At 38.2% G+C, this 24,878-nt stretch overlaps 1 protein-coding gene across 2 annotated transcripts in view; it reads right to left on the bottom strand.

The window, feature by feature from the left end:
* The window catches only part of tenm1 (teneurin transmembrane protein 1), a 480,926-nt gene that overhangs the window by 418,112 nt on the left and 37,936 nt on the right, over positions 1-24,878 (bottom strand). For both annotated transcript variants that reach the window (XM_062045519.1, XM_062045520.1), the window contains exon 2: positions 7,652-7,921. In XM_062045519.1, coding sequence (XP_061901503.1) covers positions 7,652-7,868 — 217 coding nt within the window. In that variant the 5' untranslated portion in view covers positions 7,869-7,921. The remainder of the gene's footprint in view (positions 1-7,651; positions 7,922-24,878) is intronic.

Here is a 24,878-nt window from a genome sequence, read left to right as displayed (position 1 = left end):
AAATGACAGCTATTGTCTCAATACTTTTGTTCATGTTGTGCAGTTCTGCATATCCTTGATTGTTCTTGAAACATTTACATTGAAGCTGCATCCTGCTCTGACTGTCTGATGTGTGTTATTGAGCTTGAGATGTATTGAACTGCTGCTCAAACAGAGCACTGATCTCATCTATATTCTCCTTGGTGGGGTGAAGAGATCAGATAAAGATCAAACCTTATTAATATTGACTCAGACTGAGGGGAAAATTGAGCTTCGCGTTCTTTCAGGTATTATAACGCCCTCCAATCCCAAGCATCAACCCGTTATCTGAGAACATCAGATCTCCTGTGTTAGTCCTCTGGTTACACTTCACTTCCATTCTATTCAATTGAACTTTATATATATATATATATATATATATATATATATATATATATATATATATATATATATATATATATATATATATATATATATATATATATATATATATATATAAAGTTCAATTGAATAGAATGGAAGTGAAGTGTAATATATATATATATATATATATATATATATATATATATATATATATATATATATATATATATATATATATATATATATATATATATATATATATATATATATATATACATATATATACACACTACCGTTCAAAAGGTCACCCAAACAATTTTGTGGAATAGCCTTAATTTCTAAGAACAAGAATAGACTGTCGAGTTTCAGAGGAAAGTTCTCTTTTTCTGGCCATTTTGAGCGTTTAATTGACCCCACAAATGTGATGCTCCAGAAACTCAATCTGCTCAAAGGGAGGTCAGTTTTGTAGCTTCTGTAACGAGCTAAACTGTTTTCAGATGTGTGAACATGATTGCACAAGGGTTTTCTAATCTTTAATTATCCTTCTGAGCCAATGATCAAACACATTGTACCATTAGAACACTGGAGTGATAGTTTCTGGAAATGGGCCTCTATACACCTATGTAGATATTGCACCAAAAACCAGACATTTGCAGCTAGAATAGTCATTTACCACATTAGCAATGTATAGAGTGTATTTCTTTAAAGTTAAGACTAGTTTAAAGTTATCTTCATTGAAAAGTACAGTGCTTTTCCTTCAAAAATAAGGACATTTTAATGTGACCCCAAACTTTTGAACGGTAGTGTATATATATGTATCTGAGTGTAGACACAGCTGAGTGAATTGTCTCCCTCGACTGCTTAGTTTACTGTTTGGAATTTATAAGTGGAAGTAATGGAGTTGATGTAATTTCAAAGAAATCTGATCGAAATCTAAGTGAGTCTATTGTAGCTAAGAGGACTGCAAAGGAAGGGAACAATTTACTTCTCTCTTTCGATGCTTCCTTAACTTGATGCGATGCTATGCTTTCGACCACAGGCTGTGACCACAATGCCTTCAGTGTTGTAGGTTCCTTCCTGTATTCTAAAATAAAATGTGACCAAGGACACAAATATTGTGTATTTGCTCTACCTAATGCCGACGTTGGTTTGCCAGTCTTTCTGAAAACACTAAAATTGGAGTAGCAGATGTCCATGTTTTGGCCTATGTTGGGTTCTCAGGTTGTTACAAAATGTGGAGGTCCATGTAAACATAGAAAAATATGTCAGAATTGCAGCAGGTGGCTGGTGAATGGACAATTATAGATAAATCAATGTTCCTGGTGGGATACAATGACTGAACAGGACCAGCATTTCATTCCCGTTGACCACTCTGTTTATCGCCAATATGTCCTGCTGTGACTGGTTTATGGGGTCAGGACTAACTGAGGTGCACAACTTTCCTTCAGGAGTTAAACTGGGTCAAAAACAGTCATCATTCACTACAACTGTTCTAGAAACAGCTGCCCTTTAACAAAAAAGAACAAATCACCGTACTATTTGCAGGCAACACAAACAAACAAGCCATTTCGACACACAATAAAAAAAAAAAACATTTCCCTTCACGATTTTTGTTGTCATTTGCCCTTGATTTATTTAGCACAGCAAATCTATAATCATGTTTCTAAACAACTTTTACAGAATTTGATTTTGCGCCAAAAACAAAGGTTCCTAATTGGACTCAAGTTCAGTGCTTGATATAACAACCACATTTACATTTTGTTTGTTCAAGGGTATAATTTCTGCAATGAATGTGGAGGACTTGTTCCACTTGATTATGTTTGATTCGCTCACTTAAACCTCTCCAAACAGCTCCATCTTGTTGTCCAGCTGCCATAATTCAAACCAAAGAAGCAAGGTTCTAAATGTAAGACACTCGTGTGATCACTCAACATAATGAGCAATAATCACATGAAGATTGTTTATGTCCAAGGTTTCAGCGCACAGACTTATTTAAATTATTGTGTTTTTTACAAATGAAAGTTTAAATGGAAGAGCATGTTGAGACGGGTAAAATGTAGATGTCACCTCCACTTGCCATATGACAGCAATCGGCCAAAATCTACACTGTAAAAAATCAACAGATTTATGAAAAGAGTCAAAATGATTCAAGTACAGTAGTAACTCTGTTTCCATTGGGAATATGTCACACAAAACCTCATTATACGAAAACCAAAGTAAATAAAATACCCTTTAGAAATAGTGTAAATACATTTAATCCACTGTAGACATACACAAATATTAACACACCATTGTATTTTATGTAAAATAACTATAGTTTTAAATGCTGAAATACGTATAAATGAATACATGAACATTTATCTTTTACTTTCAGACTTTATTGAAGACTTGTCGGTGAAGAAGGTATTTAAGTGTCATGTCTGTGTTGATCATGTGTTTGTTTGGCCATGTTTTGCTTGGATTTTGGACACTTTTAGTTCTTGTTTTCACTCCCTTGCTTTGTCACCATAGTAACCATTAGTTTCACCTGGTTCACATCCTCATGTCACGCACCTGTCTCACGTTTTCACATTTTGAGTCACGCACCGGCTGTCACTAATCATGTCACTATTTAAGCTCCCAGTTGCCAGGCTGTCTTCCTGGCAACATCACCTTCTCTTCACTTGATAACTTTTACCCATGCTTCCATAGTCCATGCTGATCTTTCCATGCCAAGTAAGTTTTTGTTTATTAATGCCCCAATTAGTGTTTTTGTTTCATTGTTCATAGATCTGCCTTTGTGCAAGTTTTGTGTTTATAGCCAAGTTTTTTACTTCCGCCTTTGTGCGCGCCTTTTGTTTTCATTGTCAAGTTTTTACCTCCGCTGTGAGCGCTTTTTGTTTATACCTTTTTTGAGCTTTTTTTTTAGTTTAAATATTAAACATGTCCTCACCTGCACGCCATGTTCATCCAATTCATTTGCACCACGGGAGAACAAACCACGCCAGAGACCAAGTCGTGACATTAAGAGACAGGCAGAAGGAGCCAACTTTGTACTTTGCTACCAGTTCTTTTTTTTTTTTTTTTATTCAATCAAGTTTCTGACATTAATTATCAAATTGATGGTACTTGCAACTTTCTTTGGCCCCATTGTGCCTTATTTTGTTGCTGTACTTACTGAAACAATAAAAATAAAAAGCGTAGACTGAGCCACCAACCTGCGGGATTCTTTGTATCGGCAATCCATTTGGCAAAAATGGACTAGTTTGTTGTGTGTTATGTTTGGCTGTGTTTGGGTTTATGGCGGATGTTTGTTTCAAACATGCATACAGTTACAATATGATATCACATATTTACAGTTTCTTGCTACATGTCCGAAAAGGAGTAGGAAGAAGCAGTGCTTATTCTCACCTACCCCTTTTCCTTTGCATAGCATTACTAAATAATGTGTTCACTTCTTGATCTCAATTTGTTCTTCATGTTCTCAATTTTTACTCAATTTAAATCCCAAAAAATAAATAATAAAGTTATCAGTAATTAGTTGAATAAGTTGTAATTCACATAAAGATTACAATAAAATATTATCTCAATTTTAAATTAGGTTTAAAATGTTATCAAGATTCTTCTTTGTACTTTGTAAACACTCCAACTTTGAACGGTTTCTTAAACTGGATCATATTAGTACTACGTTGGACTTATTTGCTGAATCCATTCCATCATTTAATTCCACATACTGACGGACTAAAGGTTGTAAATTTTGTATGTGCATACACTTGTTTTATATTAGATTTTTCTCTAAAGTTATATTCTCCTCTTTAGTTGAAAATAATTATTGTACATTCTTTGGTAGTAGGTTATAGTTTGCTTTGTGCAGAATTTTAGCCGTTTGCAAATGCACCAAATCATTGAATTTCAACATTTTAGATTCACTAAATAAAGAGTTTGAATGTTCTCGATAGCCAACATTATGTATTATTCTAACAAAACTTTTCTGTAACACGGTTAGTGAATGAAGTGTCCTTGTGTAGTTATTCAACTATATTTCTTTAACTCAGAAATGGTAACACCAGCTAGCAGTAGAGAATACGGAGTGATTTTTGATCCAGAACATATTTAGCTTTATTCATTATTGACATATGTCTTGCCTCTTTATGTTGGATAATTTTTTAAAATAAGATTTCCAGTTAATTTTATAGTCTATAATTCCAACCAACAATGTGGTTTATTATACTCTTTCAATGTCTATTTGTATGTGTTTGACTTTCTCTTCTACTGTTACCGAATATAATTATTTTAGTTTTACTGAGTTTCAAGGATAGTCTGTTTTTGTCAAACCATGTATTTAATTTGTTTATTCTTCTGTTATTATTTGTATTAGCTTCTCTTTGTTCTCTCCTGAACTAAACGCAGTTACGTCGTCAGCAAACAGTACTAACGTTAAGTCCTTTTTAACTTTACAAATTTTGTTTATACAGAGTTTGAAGAGATATGGTCCCAGTATTGATCCCTGGGGTACACCGCTAGATATATTTAGCGCTGTGCGCATAAGTACGCCAGGCTTAAGGAACTTAACAATTAGATTACTAAGAGGCGAGGGAGAGGATAATATAACAACTCTTGGTGTGTCAGCTTTCTCACAGTCAGAGGAAGGCAGATCGATCCATAAATTGGTGGTGTCCATACCAAGGGCAGTATCAGTATACGATTGATACTAGAGTGATAAGAGCTATATTTTCATTTTCTCAAATGTAATATTGTTTTTTTTATATATAGTTTGAAACACATAGGTTTCTGGACACAAGAGGACTGAGAGGGCAAAAAAACCCAAAATTTAATAAGAAGTATATATATATATATTTTTACTTTTGGTTAGGTTTTGAGTAATATTGACTGTGTTTTGCTCAAACAATTGTATGCAATAAGCTATAAAAAATTGGAACATCCTTAATCAAAAGGGAAAGTAATTTTTTTTTTAGCATTTGGCTAAAAAAGAATCAACTGAGTATTGTTTGCTTCATATCAGCATCTAATAGGTGCTGTTTATTTCTTAGTGGTCAGTCTAGATGGGATGTATGATTAAATAGACAAGAATAAAAAACAGTCATCAAAGATAACGTAAAAGGGAAGGAAAAAGGAAAAGAGGCTTACGAATTAAAGGGAAATAGAAATAATACGCTTTGGGAATTACATCAATCGGTTGATCGCTGTCATGTATTAAAAATATGACTGGAGGTGTTGTTCCCCTCAACAGTTACTTAGGTAGGTACCAAGTCTGGTGCCCAAATATGAACAGATGTGCTGTCATTGACATTTGAAAGGCTGCTCTAGGGTGCACCTTACCTTATGACAATGATGACATGGGAGTTTATAAAAAAAATTTTTTGGGGTTGCACAGAAACCTCAATAGACAGGTGGCCTTTAAGAGCGCTGGCAAAGTGTGGCAAAGACTGATAATAATCGTGTGTTGTTGTATAGTGACCAATATGGTAAAATCTATAGTAGGAGGCATTTAAAATATGAACCCCTGAAGCAGTTTGTCAAAACCTGTAGCGGTTACGGGTGGCTAATGTTACTTGTTAGCATGGTGGGAGGGTCATGCAGTATAGTAGGAGGTTGGTGTGGCAGAAAGTGCAACTATTGATCACAGTGAACCCTGCACAGCAGCACGCTCCTGATGAGGTACAGCTTCTCTCTTAACACCATACATGACCTGCATAAAGGCCATCCATCACAGCACGCACTGGCCCATTTCTCCTCCTGTCACTGGCAGGGAAGAATTTTTCAGTGTGTATGTGTCAGCGTTACCGTGCGTGTGTGTATGTGTGTGTGTGTGTGTGTGTGTGTGTGTGTGTGTGTGTGTGTGTGTGTGTGTGTGTGTGTGTGTGTGTGTGTGTGTGTGTGTAATGAAGGGTGGTGTTCCTCCCCAGGTGAGGCCATAGAGGTTTGGGGTTGACCCAGTTTAGCTGTGGGAGAGAAATATCACCTACGTGGAGAAGAGGTAATTGTCTGCCTTCCGACTGTCCTTCTGGCTCATTGTAGACTGCAATAGGTAATACACATAGGTCCTTTTAATGACCTGTGTGTGCTGGTCTGTGTCTTTGGCCATGTCTACACTAAGTCGTTTAACCCCTTAAACAAATAATTATTTAGCCTAAGCTCCGTTTCAGCCACACTAAACCAGCGTTTAAGGTCCCCCTCCTCGGACAATTTTTTACACGGGTAAGTGCGCCGTGTATTTCTTGAATCTCCGGCACTTAGCTTTGTATGGACTCATTGATCATTTACAAACTGAGTTCGGAGAGGAAGTGACGCCAGAAAGACCGCGCCCACACAGGAAGTGACGTCAGAAAGAACGCGCTACAGCCAGATCCATAATAAAGCGCTTTCGTAACTCGGAGCTAACCACTGGAAATATGGAGGCGAGTCATACAGACATGCCCATGTTTCTCCTTCTTGTACATGTACAGACGCTTGCAGAAATCACACACGAATACCTTAAGAGAAAGCTATTGCAGCTATTTCGGATACAACACTTCTCAGACGGCAAGAGAACTTTCCAATGTCCAGGTCAGCTGTAATTCTACTTAACGAAAAACTTTGTCCATTTGTCGAAGGAGAGTCAACGGGAATGCGGGCTCCCGTGGATGTGATAAAAAAAGGTAGCATGTGCTTTGTATTACCTGGCCGTCGAGGGAAAACTATGGAAAACGGCTAATGCTTTTGGACTGGCAAATCAGATTGTATTAGTTATTGTTCGCCATGTATGTCGCAGACTCAACGTCTAGGTCGAGAGTATATAAAGTCACCAAAAACGAATGGACAATGAAGGTGAAGGCAAAAGAGTGAGGAGTGTCCTGACCAGATATCTAGATCCCTAGATTGATTGATGTAAAATGTTCTTTATCCCATTGTTTATGTGTCTAATAAAGATTTGATTAATTTATGATGGCTCAGGTGTGATTCACTACAATAGGGCCCCACAGCACACTGGATTCCAGTTAATTGAAATACCACAACACTGGATATTGTTCAGATAAGTTAAGTTTAAGAACTTGCACACAAAGCAACACTGGGGATGACTATGACGTGCGCATTTTCCGCGCATGCGTACTAGGTTGCCTTGCGCCTGCGGACAGAGGGGGCGGGGGTCTTAAACGGTGGCATTGTTGTGTGTGGACACGGATAAGGTTAGGTTTGATTTACCCTGGATAACATTATCCAGCTTAGTGTAAACGGGGCCTTTGTCTGCTTTTGTGTCTCTCCATTCAGCTTATGTGCAGCAGTAAAGGCGTTTTTTCAGGTAAATACATGCATGCTCTGTATGGAATACCTGGCTGGGCTTGGCTGTAGTTGTTCTGTCTTTCCCGGTGTGAGCCAAGCGTGAGGCGCAGCTCGTGCGTGTAGTCAGGCAGGGTTTCACGAGACGTGTAAGAACGGTGGTGGAGGCGGCCATCCTCGCTCTCATCGGACGAACTGGTGTAGGACATCTCCATTTCATGGCGGCCCTTTGACAACGGCTGGTAGGGTTTACTGTCCATCTCCTCCATGGCTTGAAGGGCATCTACTTATCACAGCACAGCCACGATGCAGAACACAGCGTCTGTGGGCAGTGGTGAAAAATAGGGAATGAATGGGTAGAGAATAGGGAGGCAGAGGGATGGACAGGTGTCGGGAAATGAAAGAAATAGGAAGAGAGAAATAGCAGAAGACGTGTGTTATTGAATGCAGAACAATACAGTAGCATCTGCTTGCGCCAATTACAGTAGACATTCATAAACAGTATTTGGCTTCTTTCATATTTCATGCCAAAGTTTAGTTCCGAATCAATACACTCAGGAAAGACAGCAATTTTTGAAGAAAACAATGACGGACTAAAGAATATATGCGATTGTGAGAACAATCATTTATATTGATGGGTGTCTAATAAATCCAAAGAATGTGTTCCGAGTTTGCATGCCTGTCCTTTTCAATAATAAACGCAGTGACTGACGACATTCTTTAGTAATGGTGAAACGCATACCACAGAGTCCTTTCCCTCCTTATTTGAGTCATCATTAATCATTTAATTCAGCTCCATTTGTCTCAGAATATCTAGTTCGTCATCCCATGACATAAAACTCATCTTCTGCAGAGGTCTTAAGAAAAAAACTAAAAAACTAACGATGAATTAAAGCTGCGAGCAGCGTTGAGAAGGCCCTCACACCCCCATGCAACTCGGAGTTCACCTGAGTTGGCGAGCAAGCATGGCGCATGCAGTCAGCTCCCAAAGCCCCCACCCACCACTAAAAGTTTCAGGAATGGCGGAGCATGTGGAACGAAGTTAGGACTGTTATGATTGTCCACCACAAGGGGGTGATGTTGGTGTCGATATCAATGTCTAATCATCATCAGTTCCTGACCTTAAGGACTATTATTAGTTTGGAAGGAGATCTAATCATCTAAAGTGAAGTAATGACAGTTTGATGGTTGATGGCGAGGAGCAGTTTTCGTCGCCAGGCTGCCAACGGGTACCAATAGGGATTGACACCTCCGGTACTTCAGGGTGTGAGCATCCTCATTTGTACCAACTCTGATCAAGATCCGAATTTTTGGAGCCAAATTATAAATGTCGAAAGTTTTATGGCGAACAAATCAGCTGGAAGTTTGGCGTCATGCCACGCCCACATCTTAATTCTCCGCAATGTATCATTGCCTACATGTCTAGTGTCTGTCATTGTTACCGCAACTCATTTGGTCACAGTCCCAAGGAGGAGTTTCTTTAAAGTGTGACAATGTCTTTGGCCTAAAAAATGGCAGACGGAAACCAAGATGGTTTGTTTTGTTTTCAAATATGGGTTCTTAAAACTTTTACATACGTCTTGTCATGATAAACACCACCGGCAATTTTTGTGACGATATGTAAATCTGGGGCAAGAGGGAATCATTTTTCCAATTTTAAAGGTGGCGCTAGGAGACCGGTGTTTTAAGTTCAGGTTTGGGAACCCTTAAAATATCGGACTTTTCGCCAAACATGCTTTCAAAAATTGGTGAGTGTTCGTGGCTGTTAAGGCCCCAAAAAATGTGATTGAAGTGGGAGCATGATTATGAACAAAACAATTTCAATTAGGCCTTAAAAGGATTTAATTTGTTATCATTACTTCCTGCTGTGTTTTTATATGTATCCCAGCAACTTTCAAATGTGCCATAACCATTATGCCCTGCCCTGTAACAAAACATTAGGTAGTAATGTAATACATTTTCAATTCATTTTGTATAAACGTGTTTTGTAAAAATCTACCGCATTTTGTCATACAAATCTTGAACATTGTGTAATAAAATTGGACGCATTTTATAACGCACATGTTTTTAATCATGCCTTTTACTGATTTATTACTATTCTTACTACCTGTAAAATTAATTTCCTGTAAAAAAAAATAATATAACATATTTAAAAACATATTTATTATTTATACATATGTTTTTAAATATGTTATTATTATTTATTTTTCTTACAGGACATTAATTTTACAGTTGAGAAGGGATTCATATGGCCTCATTCCTGGGTGGATCTGGCGTAAGAGGAAGAGAGGGGGTTAGTCATTGAAATGCTGGAAATTATATAGCAACTGACGCTGCGGTCACAAAACTACAATTCAAGATGTTCAACACTCTACTGCCATCTGGCAGCTTAAGTGGATAGTGCAAGGACCAAATGTGTCACGTTCCATGTGTCAATTAAACCGCAACAAATGTGGCCATATGAATCCCCATCCTACTGTAGTTATTCTACAGTGTGAACGTCTCAAAGGTGGCATCAAGCCTTAGTGCTAGGACTGCATGGGCAAAATAACTTTCATTTCAAAATGAAACTTCAAATGACAAAAATTCCGAAGTAATAACATTGAATTTACAAAAGACTAAAGTCGCAATGAAAAATAAATAAAATGCCTTTGGAAAATCCAATCATGTAGGGAAAAATAAAAAAAACAACATTATGCACAAGGAACACAGTGTTCTGCTCACACTAATTATAGAACATATGTATTTGGTCAAATAAAACATGGATGGGTACGGGATCCCTCGATGCTCGTTAGGACACCCCTGCTTTTGTGGCTGTTTGTCGTGGCTTTGCATGCATTGGTGGTTGGCTCTGTATGCAACCACAACTCTACTTGGATTGTTCGCTGACTTGTTTAAATGTGCACATTGTGCAACACCGCTTTGCGGGGTGAGCCTCGGATACCTCAGTGCAAGAGCGTTTCCTGGTTTCAGGAATGAGCAGGAAGTTGCCTAGAGAATGGCGAGGCCTGCGGGCCATTTCCAGGGTTAAAATGCGCGCCTGTTGGCACCCTGTGGGTGACTCTGTGGGAGGGGAGGGTACTGGTGTGATAATACATTTCTTTTTCTTAACATTTTTGGGATTTACTGGCAAGCAGCCAATCTACTGTCACCCTCTGTTCCCGACGTCTCACTCACTCTTATTCACTCTCGCATGAGTTCACTGTCTCTATCGTTCGCCCCCTGATGGTTGACTGACTGTTGGATGTGAAAGTGTTAGATTTGATATGCAGCGCAGCCTGATTTTTTAATGATAATATACACCCTCATGTAATCATAGCAGCCAAAATTGTGATCGTGATTAAGATTGTATTATTGTGCAGCTCTACTCAGTGCCATGACATAACTTGTTTTTTTGTTTGGTTTTTTTCTACCGGTTATAAAGCACTTTTTGTTGCAACATGTCTGTGCATGAAACGTGCAATATGAATTAAGTTTGATTGATTGTTACATATTGCAAAAAATATTACAACATTTGGGTGCAGCACTTGTTTTTAATTACATGTAAAAATGTGAACCATTGAAATTGATGCCTTAATTAGAAAAACAATCAAAATGCACAAACATTTCATTTTCATTAGAATTAGTTTTAAGAATCCAGTCGAATGTTTCATTGGTCAAACCTATACAAGTAACTTTATTGATTATAATGGAGAATGTGATTGCAAGCCAGTGACAAAAGTTACACTAATTAAATATTACAGATGGCACTGGCACTGATTTCTTTTTAAATTCCGTCATTGACCAATTAAATATTGTTATTATTCCAAAATTTCCAATGAATGCATCAATGTCATTATTTTATTATATAATGCACCAAATTGTAGAGTGCACCACCCGCATTTTATAATAACAACAATACATATGTAACAGATTATTAAAAAAAATGTCTCAAAGTTTTTTTTACAAAATAAATTCAAGAATTGTATTTAAAAGTGTGTATAATTTATTAAAAAAAAAAGCATTATTACCTAATGAGGTGAACATTTTACTATTATTACATAATGCTTTGTTACATGCCCTCCTACTGCCATCCCCGGGAACGGGAGTACTGGGAGTTTTCCCGGTGGGCTGATCATAATTGGCGGCCGTTTTTCTTTAATCTATTCATTTATGTATTCATATTTTGCTGCACCTTGCCTTGGTAACTACTGTTATGCCATACATTTACTCGCAGATTACAAATATTACGCCCTAATGACGATGTTGATGTTAAATATTGGTTTGCGCTACGAACATGACGCTACTACCAACAATTTATCGGGGCGGATAGTCGGATGCAAAGAAAGACGGGCGGAAAGGTTTTTTCAAGGAATTTAAGAATGCAGAATCATGGAAACAAAACGTTTGAATGTCTCAGAGTTTATTCAAAAGGCTCTGTGGAGTCATGAAAGGAGTTTTAAGTCGGAAGGAAAAGACTGTTCGTGCCACGACTGACACTTTTCCAGATGAAGTTTGCTATTATTCTGTAGTATCTTGCCAGGTGTGCAGAAACTTAATCAGTTGGAGTGTGTGTATATATATATATATATATATATATATATATATATATATATATATATATATATATATATATATATATATATATATATATATATATATATATATATATATATATATATATACATATATATATATATATATATATATATATACATACAAAAGTTTGGGGTCACACTGAAATGTCCTTCATCTGAAACTCGACAGTCTATTCTTGTTCTTAGAAATGAAGGCTATTCCACAAAATTGTTTGGGTGATCCCAAACTTTTGAACGGTAGTGTACATACATATATATATATATATATATATATATATATATATATATATATATATATATATATATATATATATATATATATATATATACATACATGCATACATACATATATATGTCTTAATTAGATTATCCAAAAAAATAGTGCTCGATACCGTGGTAGAGCATAATATGTATGTGTGGGAAAAAATCACAAGACTATTTCATCTCATTTCATTTCAGATGAAATAGTCTTGTGATTTTTTCCCACACATACATACATACATACATATATATATATATATATATATATATATATATATATATATATATATATATATATATATATATATATATATATATATATATATATATATATATATATATATATATATATATATATGTTTTATTATGTCATTGACCAATTAAATATTGTTGTTATTCCAAAATGTCCAATGAATGCATCAATTTCAATGTTTTATTACATATTGCACCAAATTGTAATGTGCACCACCCACATTTTATAATAACGACAATACATATGTAACAGATTATTTTAAAAAATGTCTCAAAGTTTTTTACAAAATACATTCAAGAATTGCATTAAAAAAGTGTGTACAATTAATACAACAAAAATTGTGTTATTACATAATGAGGTGAACATTCTACTATTATTACATAATGCGTTGTTACATGCCCTCCTCCTACTGCAATCCCAGGGAACGGGAGTATTGGGAGTTTTAATTGGCGGCATTTTTTCTTACTCTATTCATTTAGGTATACATTTTTGGCTGCACCTTGCCTTGGTAACTACTGTAATGCCATACATTTAGTATTAAGCTAGCCTCCTCTGCAGGTGATTTATGTAGTTGTATGCATTTCTTTGTGTACGATATGTGTCTTTCTTATAAGAGTAAGACATTTTATGTATGCGTGTAACATAGTTTCATTGTTTACTGATTACTATGAATATGCCATGAACCTCTTACTACAGTTTATTTACCACAGTGTAACAGCATAAACAGCATGGTTTGGTACAAATACATCCAACAAAAGGAAGACACCCCTCCATGTACTTTTGGACACACCTATCTGTACGTTTGGTCACTGTAAACCAGTAAATTCAAGTAGACATCTCACCCCTATGAGACCCTCTCTGTTTCAGTGACAAATGTTCTGCCCAGTCAGTGGCTTGTCAGTAATGACTTCATGGCCCATTGGCCTTAAAGTGAGAGGCTACAGAGGCCCAGGAGTCCTTCCCAGCCCATGTTCTAACACCCCCTCGTCCAATAATCTTTAATGAAGATGCGCAGTCAATTATGAGAGAGGGGAGAGAGAAACAACAACACTTTTACAGCACAAGAAAAAAACTGAAAATGGGGAATGCAGGTATAAAAAAAACAAAAAGACAGTGCAGAGAAGTTACGCCATAGGAAAATAAAAAACTTAACGAGATAGCATGTTCACTCCAGGACTCACACACACGCAGGCAAACATTTTATGTGTTGTCAGCTAATGATAGCAATGTATCTAATAACACTGGTTATCATTTTAAGGGCCCATCTAATGCTGACAACAATTGGCACTTGTTTCATAGTTCTGATCCAAAAATTGAGGTCCACAGGTAAAATCCCACACAAAATAGACACAGTGGTCATTTTAAGCATGTTTTGTAATGAGTTAGCTCCATAATGTGAAGGGGCCTGCATCCACCTGCTGACGTCTCCTAGAAGAACTGGAGAAAATGTCATATCGAGTAGTATGTGTTTTGGTAGTACCTTCATCCAGAATCACAATTTTTTTTTTTTTTGCAGAATTTGAAGGAATGATCAAATATGGCTGCCAGATGCGTCGTTGTAGGCTGTTGGAATACAATTTAAGAAGGGGTCGGCCTTCAAACATTCTCAAATTATAGGAATATGAGGAACCTCTCCAGTCAAATTGATCTTGTGCAAAATGGGACAGACCACTAAAGAGGATTCTAATTTGCAGTGATCATTTTCATGATTCTGACTTACAAGAAGGTGTTTTTTGCTTGGAATTTGGATGTAGAAAACAATTAATACTCTAGCCAAAAGTGATCCTGAAAATCAGGAGCACCCTAGAGGGGAGAAAGACTGAATCAGATCCTGCGTAAAAAAACAGAGAAAGAAGAGCAGGCTTGGCGATCAAAAGCGACACAAAAAGGTGAGCTGTTAATATTCTATTTTGTGTCCACTTCTACTGATGTTTTCCTTAAGATGCTTGACGAAATGCTGAAAGAGCATTAGAAAACGCAGGCCATGGTTTCTATGGGAGAGGAGATGGAAGAGTAAGGAAGTCCATGAATGGAAATTATTTGCATTTATTTTTTTGCTAATAATGTTAGCCATATCAGTTTTGAAGTAATCATGGACCATGGCGGCAAAATTAAAATTAAATGATCAAAATAATAGTTTTACTTTATTTTATTCACACTGTCTCTGTGGAGAAATGGACTCCAGTTCTGTAGAAGACACCAAGAGGGAGTGGCAGATCAAGTCTGGCAATGAAAAGGGGGCGTTCCAAGTACAGTTAGCTATCTACTAATTACTCAAAAACTAATTGCCAGATTCATTTTTAGGAGCAAAAAACATGTGTAGAACTTGTAAGTGACACTTTTGTCATCTGGACGCTATGGGTCCTTTAAAGTACCAGTGGAGTAGAAAAACAGTTTGACTTTATATACTTAATTGTGTTTCACTGTATCCATTAAACCATATCCAATTGTAGTTAAAATCCGCAAAGTATCTGAAAATACTGTCTAAACATTACAAAATGCCACAAATTCAGTCAGCCATTTTGAATATTCCATTCCGAACGTCTTCGGTAATTTCCATAAATTGAGGTCAGTGGAGTAACACTTCTGCATGCTGACCATAGTATCAGATCAGTCATACTGGAAATACGCTAAAAAATAATAGAGAGAGATGGGCTGTCTATCATTCACAATCCCGGTAACACTTTAGTATGGGGAACATATTCTAAGTAACAAAGACTTAATTTATAGTTATTTGGACACTAGGGGAACATACAAGGGTTAGGGTTAGGGTTAGGGTTACTAATAAGCAATAATTCTGAGGTTATTGAGGGAAGACTCTTAGGTAATGGCTTACTCGTTATAAGACATTAATAAGTACTAATTGACTAATTAAGAGCCAACATGTTACTAATTTGCATGTAAATAAGCAAATAATTAATGGTGAATATGTTCCCCATATAAAAGTGTTACCACAATCCCTAAATACAAATGTTTTTATTCTAATTTAATGCATTCTAAGTCGTAAACAAATAAATACATAAAAAGTATGCTAACAATATAGTCCAGGGGGCTCTCTATTTCGCCCACAAAACCCTCTAAATAACCATACAAAACCAGCCAATAATACTTTATATACACATCGTGACCTTCATTTTAACCAAATATTAGCGATGTTATGCAAGCGCTAACGCAGACAAACTCTTTTTAGCGGCGGATTGATAACACACAGCCAAGTAGTCCTCTGCTGCTTTACTGTGAGCCAGCAGCAATATCCTGCTGCTCCCGCATCATTGCATCTTGACTTGTTAAGGTTATTCTAGATTATAAATCATGCCTGACATTAGGAGGATTTATCCATAAATCATATGTTGTTCATCTGTGACATTCAATTCATACCCGGAGATAGAGACAAACACACACAAGTTATGGGCTGGGCAGGCGTATGTTATGGACAACGAACGCAAGTGCATTTTATCGATGGTATTTTGAATGCACAGGGATACCGAGATGAGATCTTGAGGCCCATTGTTGTGCCACTCAATCGAGACCATCACCTTATGTTGCACCATGACAATGCACGGCCCCAAGTTGCATGAAACTGTTCACAATTCCTGGAAGCTGGAAACATCCAAGTTCTCTCATGGCCAGCATACTCACCGGGCATGTCACCCATTGAGCACAGGGGCGCCGCTAGGGGTTTTGGGCCCCATGAAAAGAATCTTTACAGGGCCCCCAACACAGCGGCAACATTTTTTGATGCTATTTTACATACAATTAGGCATTTTAATGGTATTTTTGACTATCATTACCATATTTTTGAAAGAAGAACAGCATCACAGTTGACATGTACAGTAGAGGGGAGATCAACTATTATTGAATAAGAACAGCTTGATAAATGTTTGACTGGATTGATTATGTAACTAATATAGCATTAAAATGTAAAAATTCAGAGTTTTCTTGAGCTAACATGGTGAGAAAAGTGAGCTAGCTTATTACCACAGACAGGGACAAAGTTAATATGCATAACTTTCCACCACAACTAACAAACCCACCTTTTTTTTGGAAATATTGGGTGACATATTGTCGACCCTTCAACTCCTTCTCCTCTCTTATTTTCTTTTCCTTTCTTTTTTGGCTGCCTGATTTTTGAGGCATACTGCTGTCTCCTCCGCTTTGCCCGCTGTGGCGCTGTCTGTGACAAATCGCGGTGCTCTACCTGCAGCTGATCCAGTCGGACTGAACCATTTTACATAAATAGAGGGGGGAAGGGAGGGCCCTGCAGGTGTTGATGCTTCCAAAACAAATAAAGGTATTGTTACCAGGACATGGAAAATGAAACATGTGTGATTATATGTTAGTTAATAACTTAGTGTCATTATTTTTTCTGTATTATAATTTCATCATCATTAGGGGCCTCTCTGGGCCCCCCTCCATCATGGGCCCCTAGAATCCGCCTCCTTTACCCCCCCTTTTTGGCGCCCCTGATTGAGCATGTTTGGGATGCTGTGGATATGCGTATACGACAGCGTGTTCCAGTTCCTGCCAATATCCAGCTACTTCGCACAGCTATTGAAGAGGTGTGGACCAACATTGCACAGCTCACAATCAACAACCTGATCAACTCTATGCGAAGGAGATGTGTTGCACTGTGTGTTGTGTTGGGGAAACTCGCCAATATGCTGTCATTGAACCCATGTGTGCCAACACACACAAAACACACACACACACTCCCCTTATTTTGCCACACAGCATAGCGCTGTTTAAAATGTAACCGTAATTTTTTTTGTGGGGTTCCTATCAACGTTCCCTCTAAGGTGCGCGCCTGCGCAATTGCGCACTGCTCAAGCGTCCTCTGCGCACAGCAAATATATGCCGCGCACCAAATCAAATCCCATCTGAATTCTAAACAAAATAAACACATTTATTCTGTGTAATTTTGCAATGCAACTTTGAGTGACAGTGACAACAAGCGGCCCTAATGGTGTTCGTCAACATCGTTCAATTGAACACCGTTCAATTATTATAAAGTCTATCGAGATGCTTCGAGGACAGGAATTATATAGATCACTTTATTGAGCAAAACTGTTTATATTCGGCCATAACCACACCAAAATCCTGAGTAAAAAAGTTCTATCATGAAAAACTAGTCATTTTCTGCCATACAAACCAGGCCAGAACTAACTTGTCATCTGTCACCAACACGCATACCACTAAACCACTGGTAAGTTTAAGGCCACACAAAAAGTCGGACAACTTAAACACCACACAAAGTTACACTATGACTCCTCAGTCATACGTGTGCTTATTCTACTGTCATTTATTATTAATGTTAATTTATTTATATTAATCATGGAATGCTATTACTAGAGAAAGTTACAGAAATGCACACTTCATCCTATGCTTACATTTCATTGTGCAACATGAGGATGTTTAAGGGGAACTAAATATGATCTCTGAAAGGGGTACAAATGATTTCCAAAGCAGGACCCCCACCCAGACATATTGTACTATACTAATCCATAGCTTATGAAAAATAAGATTTATTTTATTTTCATTACAAGTGGGCCAAATCAATACTATTACAAAATAATCTCATGAAAATGACTCCTCTCCTTTGAGTGTTATTATAAAAGATTGGTTTGAGACAGGTGTGCTGCTGGTATTGCCACGTGTGATGTTGCTCACATGTGCTCCACTGAATGCTCAGGGAGTTTTTGTGTTTGCTCAGACACATGAACAATTAGAGGGAACATTGGTTCCCATCCTCATTCTGGCTGGCAAGTACAGTGTGGATCTATGCAACTTTAGTTTCAACAATTCCTGCGACCGATGTTAACAACTTACGCAATATACGTAACTGCGCCATAGCGTACACATCAATCCCAGTCATTTGACAAATGCTGATTATTAGAAATAAAGTATACATAAACATAATATCATATGACAGCAACAATGATCATTTTGTACAAAAATAAAAGATGCAATATTTTGAATATAATCAGAAACAATCAGAAACACATACGTCAGTTTGTTAAAGCATTAATTACAACTAGCTTTAGTTAACAAACTGAAAAACACATTGACACCTATATCACTACAATATGAAGTATTAAGAATAAAACATTGAATAGTGGGAGTATGTTAACCACTACTACCTTGTTTACTTCCCTGTTGACCTCCATAAAGTTTTGTAATGCATCAGAAATATCGAGCAGCTAAAATGCATCAAACATGTTCGGTAATAGATTTAAATGGGTATCATATTTAATTGTGTGTGGTGAATAGACATGTTTTATATTGTCCACATAGTTTGTTGTGTGTTTTGTACTATATGTATCAACTTTCTGTGCTGTTTTTTGATTAATCAAACCATGGGTGGGAAAGGTTATCTGAATGGCACCTATATGTTGCTTCTATGCACCAAATCGCTGACTCTGACGTAGTTTGAGGACCGTTCACTGTATCAAAAGGCACAATGAAAAAAAAAAAAACAGCTACATTTGTTGGATATGCACCCTGTACCCCTAATGTAAAAACACTACTGTTAAATATGCCATGTTTGAAGTCTTTTAAACCTATTTCCTGCAGATATAATGTTTCTGAATGGAGTTTGAGAGGGTCGTTGCTCATAGTGACAAAGTGCTACGGTATTGACCTCTTCAGAGAGTCCTGTAGTCCATACATCAAAGCCATTAGAGTTTGCCTGCTCAATACCTTAGAGATCTGCAGCAAGAGGTGATCACCACCAGTCTGATACAGTACAAGTTTACAGATGACCTTACTACCACCACAATAATGCGTTCATCCCACCTGACAAACTGACCTTCTTCGTTCTGGATGTGCACACATAGAAAAAGTGTGTATGCTCTCCTGGACACAAAAAACGCTTGCTGATCCCAGTATACAGTAAAAAATTGGGCCACATCTCTCTTACAACTCATCCCACATTCATCCCCACACCCCCCATGGAGACATTATTATAGCGCAGACCATCGTTAAAAGCTCTGCTCTTGTCTCTCCTGCTATCTTTTTTACGCTTGTTTTTTTTCCCCTTCACAATACCCAGAAGCATTAAACAATGCATTTAAAGCTGATAATTACGTATGATGTCGAATTATCTTTGCTTTACAGTAAGGATGCACTGATCCACATCGTTTCGCTTCCGATCCAACCCCGTAACCTGAATTTGGATATCTGCCAATAACGATACTATTCAGACACCAGAGCTTTGTTTTCTTTACTAATATTGTATTATTATTGTGTTGTTTATATATGGTGCTGCCATAATTTGTCAACAGAAGCAACCATGACAATTAGTCGACAGCAACTTTTTAGGCATTTTACTGTTGACAGCCTGTTCATTTTTCATCCTCCGGTTGATAGAGCACTAGCTTGCGTAGCTAACTAAAGTACGGCCTTACAAAGTGTGCTGTTGTTCCTAAAAGTAACAGTGCAACCTTGATTTACTAACTATGTTGACAACGCTGTGGATGCTTCCATCAAACCACACATCGCTTGTCCATTGCTTTCTTTGGACTCATAGAGAGCTAGCAAAACTGGAAGTATTTTGTAAAAAAGGCTTAAAACATCAGTAACAATTAGCACAGTAGCTAACGACAGCACATGATTTGGGGATTGTAACGGTTATACGGGGAGACAAGGTTCATACACCAAAGGATATTATTATTCGGTCTGTGGTTTGTAAATGTAAAAGTTTGTACAATGAGGGGTACGTAAATCTAGGTTCCATTATCTTAGTTGTCGCCTACATGGTTACATTATCACTGGGGGAATGGAGGAATAGGTAAACATGCGACACACCAGGCAAGACATAGGAGACAAGAAGCCATGCTAACCGCTAAGATAGCTTGAAAGTATATTAAGAAAATAGCAAAATATGCGCTTTGTACACGTTAATAGAGTTCTAGCTGGAACCATGCTACAGTGCTATGTTACCAGCATGAAAAAAATGGTTAACTACAGCACTGCTCCTCAATGCTCGTCTGCCAGCGAGCGGATGAGACTCGCGTCAGTTCCGGAAATCTATTCCACAGTTTGCAGCCAGCTGGCTGAGCAGCCGGTAGGGAATCACCTGTCGAATAATTTTAGAAAAACATTGAAGCACAGACCAGGGGCCTCATGTACAAAGCTTGCGTACGCACACAATCCTGCAGTACGCCCATTTTCACGGCAAAGTTGAGATGTACCAAAACTGACGTTGACGTGGAAATCGACGCTGTCTCAAGGGAACTCCATAGCTGTCAGACGCACATTTCTACAGGCTGTGGATACTTTAGCTACACACATAATAAGAATAGAATAGAATAGAATAGAAAGTACTTTATTGATCCCTGGGGGAAATTCAGCACCACAGTTCGCTCACAGTAGACAATAATAATAATAAATAATATAATATATTATATATATAATATATGAAAAGTATAAATATATTCTACATATATTCTACATTTAAGTGCAGTCAAGGAACATGTGCATTATACAGTCTGATGGCTGTCGGTATGAAGGACCTCCTGTGTCGTTCCGTGTTGCATTTAGGGAGTCTGAGCCTTCCGCTGAACATGCTCATTCTCTCCGCAAGGTCCGAGTGTAGTGGGTGGGAGGTGTTGTCCATAATGGCTAGAAGTTTTGCTAGACTTCTCCTCTCTGACACCACCACCAGATAGTCTAGCTCCACTCCCACCACGTTACTGGCCTTTTCTACCAACTTGTCCAGTCTGTTTGCGTCCCTCGCTCTCAGCCCGCTGCCCCAGCAGGCCACGGCGTACAAGAATGTGCCCGCCACTACAGACGTTGAAGGATCCTAGCCTCCTGAGGAAGTAGAGGCGGCTCTGTCCCTTTTTGTAGATTGCCTCAGAGTGTTTTGACCCATTCAGCTTGTTGTTGATGTGTACACCGAGGTATTCATAATCCTCAACCATGTCCACATCTACCCACTGATGGAAACAGGGGTCGCCGGAGTACTCCTCTTCCTTCCAAGGTCCAGAACCAGCTCCTTGGTCTTCGTCACATTGAGCTGGAGGTGGTTCTTTCCACACCATGTGACAAAGTCCTCCACCAGTGCGCTGTATTCCTCATCATCACCATCCTCAATACACCCCAATATCGCAGAGTTATCAGAAAACTTCTGAAGGTGGCAGGACTCTGAGTGATAGTGGAAATCGGTGAAGTTTTACTGCCATACGCCATTTTCTGGTTTGATCGTTGGTCCAAATTTAGTAGGAAAGCCACGGAGCTCTCTGTACATGAGGCCCTAGGTGCATGATATCGCATCATTTTTCAGGTTGGATCGGACATTTTCTGATGAGTAAAATACACTGGTATTGGAACCCAATGATGATGCTGCATGGGATCGGCTCTGTCTCTACTTTACGGTAATGTACAGTTAACTCAAAATTCACACATACTGTACGCAGTTCCCAGCAATCATGATGCCATTTCTAATGATTGGCATGACTTTTTGAAAGAAATCAAAGCCCGCTATTATCTTCACTGCTCTGTCAGAATGCGATTGACTGGTGTCACCTTTTCTTTGGTACGGCGAGGAGTGAGTATACATTATCCTGTGAGCTGTGAGCTTGCTGCAGGCACTGACTGCTGCCTGTCTCCGTAGAGGCCCTCTGTCCTTTTCCATGTCTGTCACACACTTACACGCAAGAATGAAGGCATCCAATCATGCGCTCTGTGAACTGGCTTGTTTCAAGTCATGTGTGTGCACAGAGAAAGCACCTATGGATCGACATTAAACAGAACATTTTGTCAATCTTGTTTGATGTGTATGGTTTCCTTTTCTCTCAAACAAACCTCCCTCTGCTCCATTATAGGTTACATGCTCTCACCCACCTCCTTCCCTCGTACACCATGCTCTCTCCCCCCTACCGTATGTGCTCCACACACTCCATTCTGTCCTCCAAGGCCTCTGCATTTAGAGAAGTAATCCTGCTGGTGGGGGTTATTGCTTCTAATTCTAGCCCGCAGTGGGGTGCCCATTAGGGGGCTTGATTCTTGGTTTTGATGTCAAAACCTAGAGGTTGTTTCCTAGAGCCAAGCTCACTTCAAACAAGACACTTGGGTTTTGTGTAGGACAAGTCAACGTTTGGCACCTGAGAAAAACACCAGACAAGAGGGTTGAAGTTGAGTAATAACCACTTTAGAGTGCAGCAGCTACTATTCATAGAAAACACACAAGGGCAGTCCTAGAAATGTCTACTGAGCTTTAAATAATCAGCAAGGTACAAGAGTAAACTGCAATACTTTCTTACACAGTACTAAGAGATTTATTGCATCTCTCTAATCACTCTTTTATGTACATGTATAGCATGGGAATACTGATGGTTCCCTGAGTACGGATACGTCAGTAAGTGCTTCACTGAGTGTATTGCTCTACACTGCAGCTTTGAAGCCCTGTATACTGAAAAAGCCAGAAAAATGAAGACCACATACTTTCAACATTTTTGTTTTAGTGTTTTTGAACTGACACATTGACCGATTTTGGCATAGAGTAGCCGCAGAGAAGGGGTGTGCCGATACATCAATTCTTAAGGCATGTCCACAGAGGGAAGTTTTTGAGTAGGACCGTAAAGTATTGTATTGTTTCAGCCATTCATCCACATGCCAACAGCGTTTTTGGTGGCTTGAAACGATAGGTTTTGAGAACCGGCTCCAGAGTGGGAAAATCGGATAACGCTGCCTTGGTGTTACTGTGTGGAGAAGCAAATCGCAAATTTTTGATAACAATGAAATCACAATGGCTGTAATGACCATAAAATAAGAGAAGACCGAACACAACAACCCCAACAACAACCCTGAACAACAAAGCTGTGTTTGTGTAGTTATTGTTATTAGAAGTATGGCAACACAATCTCATCACTCTATCAACTAGACGAGCACCAGAGATGCATACACCGATGATGATAATACACACGTCATATTCTTTTAAATACCACCAGGCTGTCATGGGGTTGTGAAGGAAATTATTCTGATGTCTCTGTGGCTGCTTACAACGCCATTTGTGGTGAAGCATTGTATTACCTCCTTCTCACCCAGTGATTTGTTGGGGGAGGGGGGGGGGGGGGGTTACCCACATATGCGGTCCTCTCCAAGGTTTCTCATAGTCATTCACATCAACGTCCCACTGGGGTGAGTTTTCCTTGCCCTTATGTGGGCTCTGTACCGAGGATGTCGTTGTGGCTTGTGCAGCCCTTTGAGACACTTGTGATTTAGGGCTATATAAGTAAACATTGATTGATTGATTGATTGATTGTTGATCCGACATTGTGTGGATGCATTTCTTTTTTCAACCTGACAAAAAAAAACATGAACGTTCCTGTGTTGACAGGGACTTAGATAGGTTGCGATGTGGCACATGACAATCAGTATCCATTAGCAAATGTCCAAAAAGCTATTAGTTTCCATTATAGCGACATATTATAAACATTGCCGAAGCAAAAAGAAGTGGACCAGAACAAAAAAAGAGGTCCAGACAGTTGCAAGGGATGGACTGTATTGTAGCATGTAGATGTCAACCATGATGTTAATTAACAATGACGAGTAGATGGTCGGCCGTAACCATGCCACACGCGTCTGTCCACTTACACTCCCGTCAACAAAAATGAGGCTAAACTCCTGATGCTTTAACGGTTACAGAAAGAGTCGAACATCACAAACTCTAACATTAAACATCGCTGAAAGGTGACAGTACTAAACCTACAAAACTCTGTACAAAAAGTTGAGGATTTTAGTTCAAATTAGGCATCTGTAAAGGATTTTCTTTGAAAATCTGTATTTATTATTTCTGAATATATATAAAAAAAATAACAACAACTACCATTATTCCATGTTTTATTTAGCTATGTAAAACTATGTCAACAGTAAGAGGGATTAAATGATTATAAAAACATGTCTCCAGGAAGGATAACGACTAACCTAAAAGTGCTGATCTCGAATAAAAACTCACAACTCCCAAAAAATGTATTGTAATCACTATCATTTATTTAGCCCATTGAAGCATTATGTACTTGTATCCAAAAGTGCCACACTGTTGAGTCCATTTGAGACAATAGTTGCAATTAGGGAACCGATACTAGTCCATGGAAGACAATATGCAATTCATGAATTTAAAGGATTCATGCATCCCAAGCTGATATTAACTATACATAACCAACATCATAAAAGGTAAATTGGTTATA

The sequence above is a fragment of the Entelurus aequoreus genome, linkage group LG04, assembly GCF_033978785.1.
Source record: "Entelurus aequoreus isolate RoL-2023_Sb linkage group LG04, RoL_Eaeq_v1.1, whole genome shotgun sequence".
NCBI lineage: Eukaryota > Metazoa > Chordata > Actinopteri > Syngnathiformes > Syngnathidae > Entelurus > Entelurus aequoreus.
This window is presented reverse-complemented; position numbering and strand designations above follow the sequence as displayed.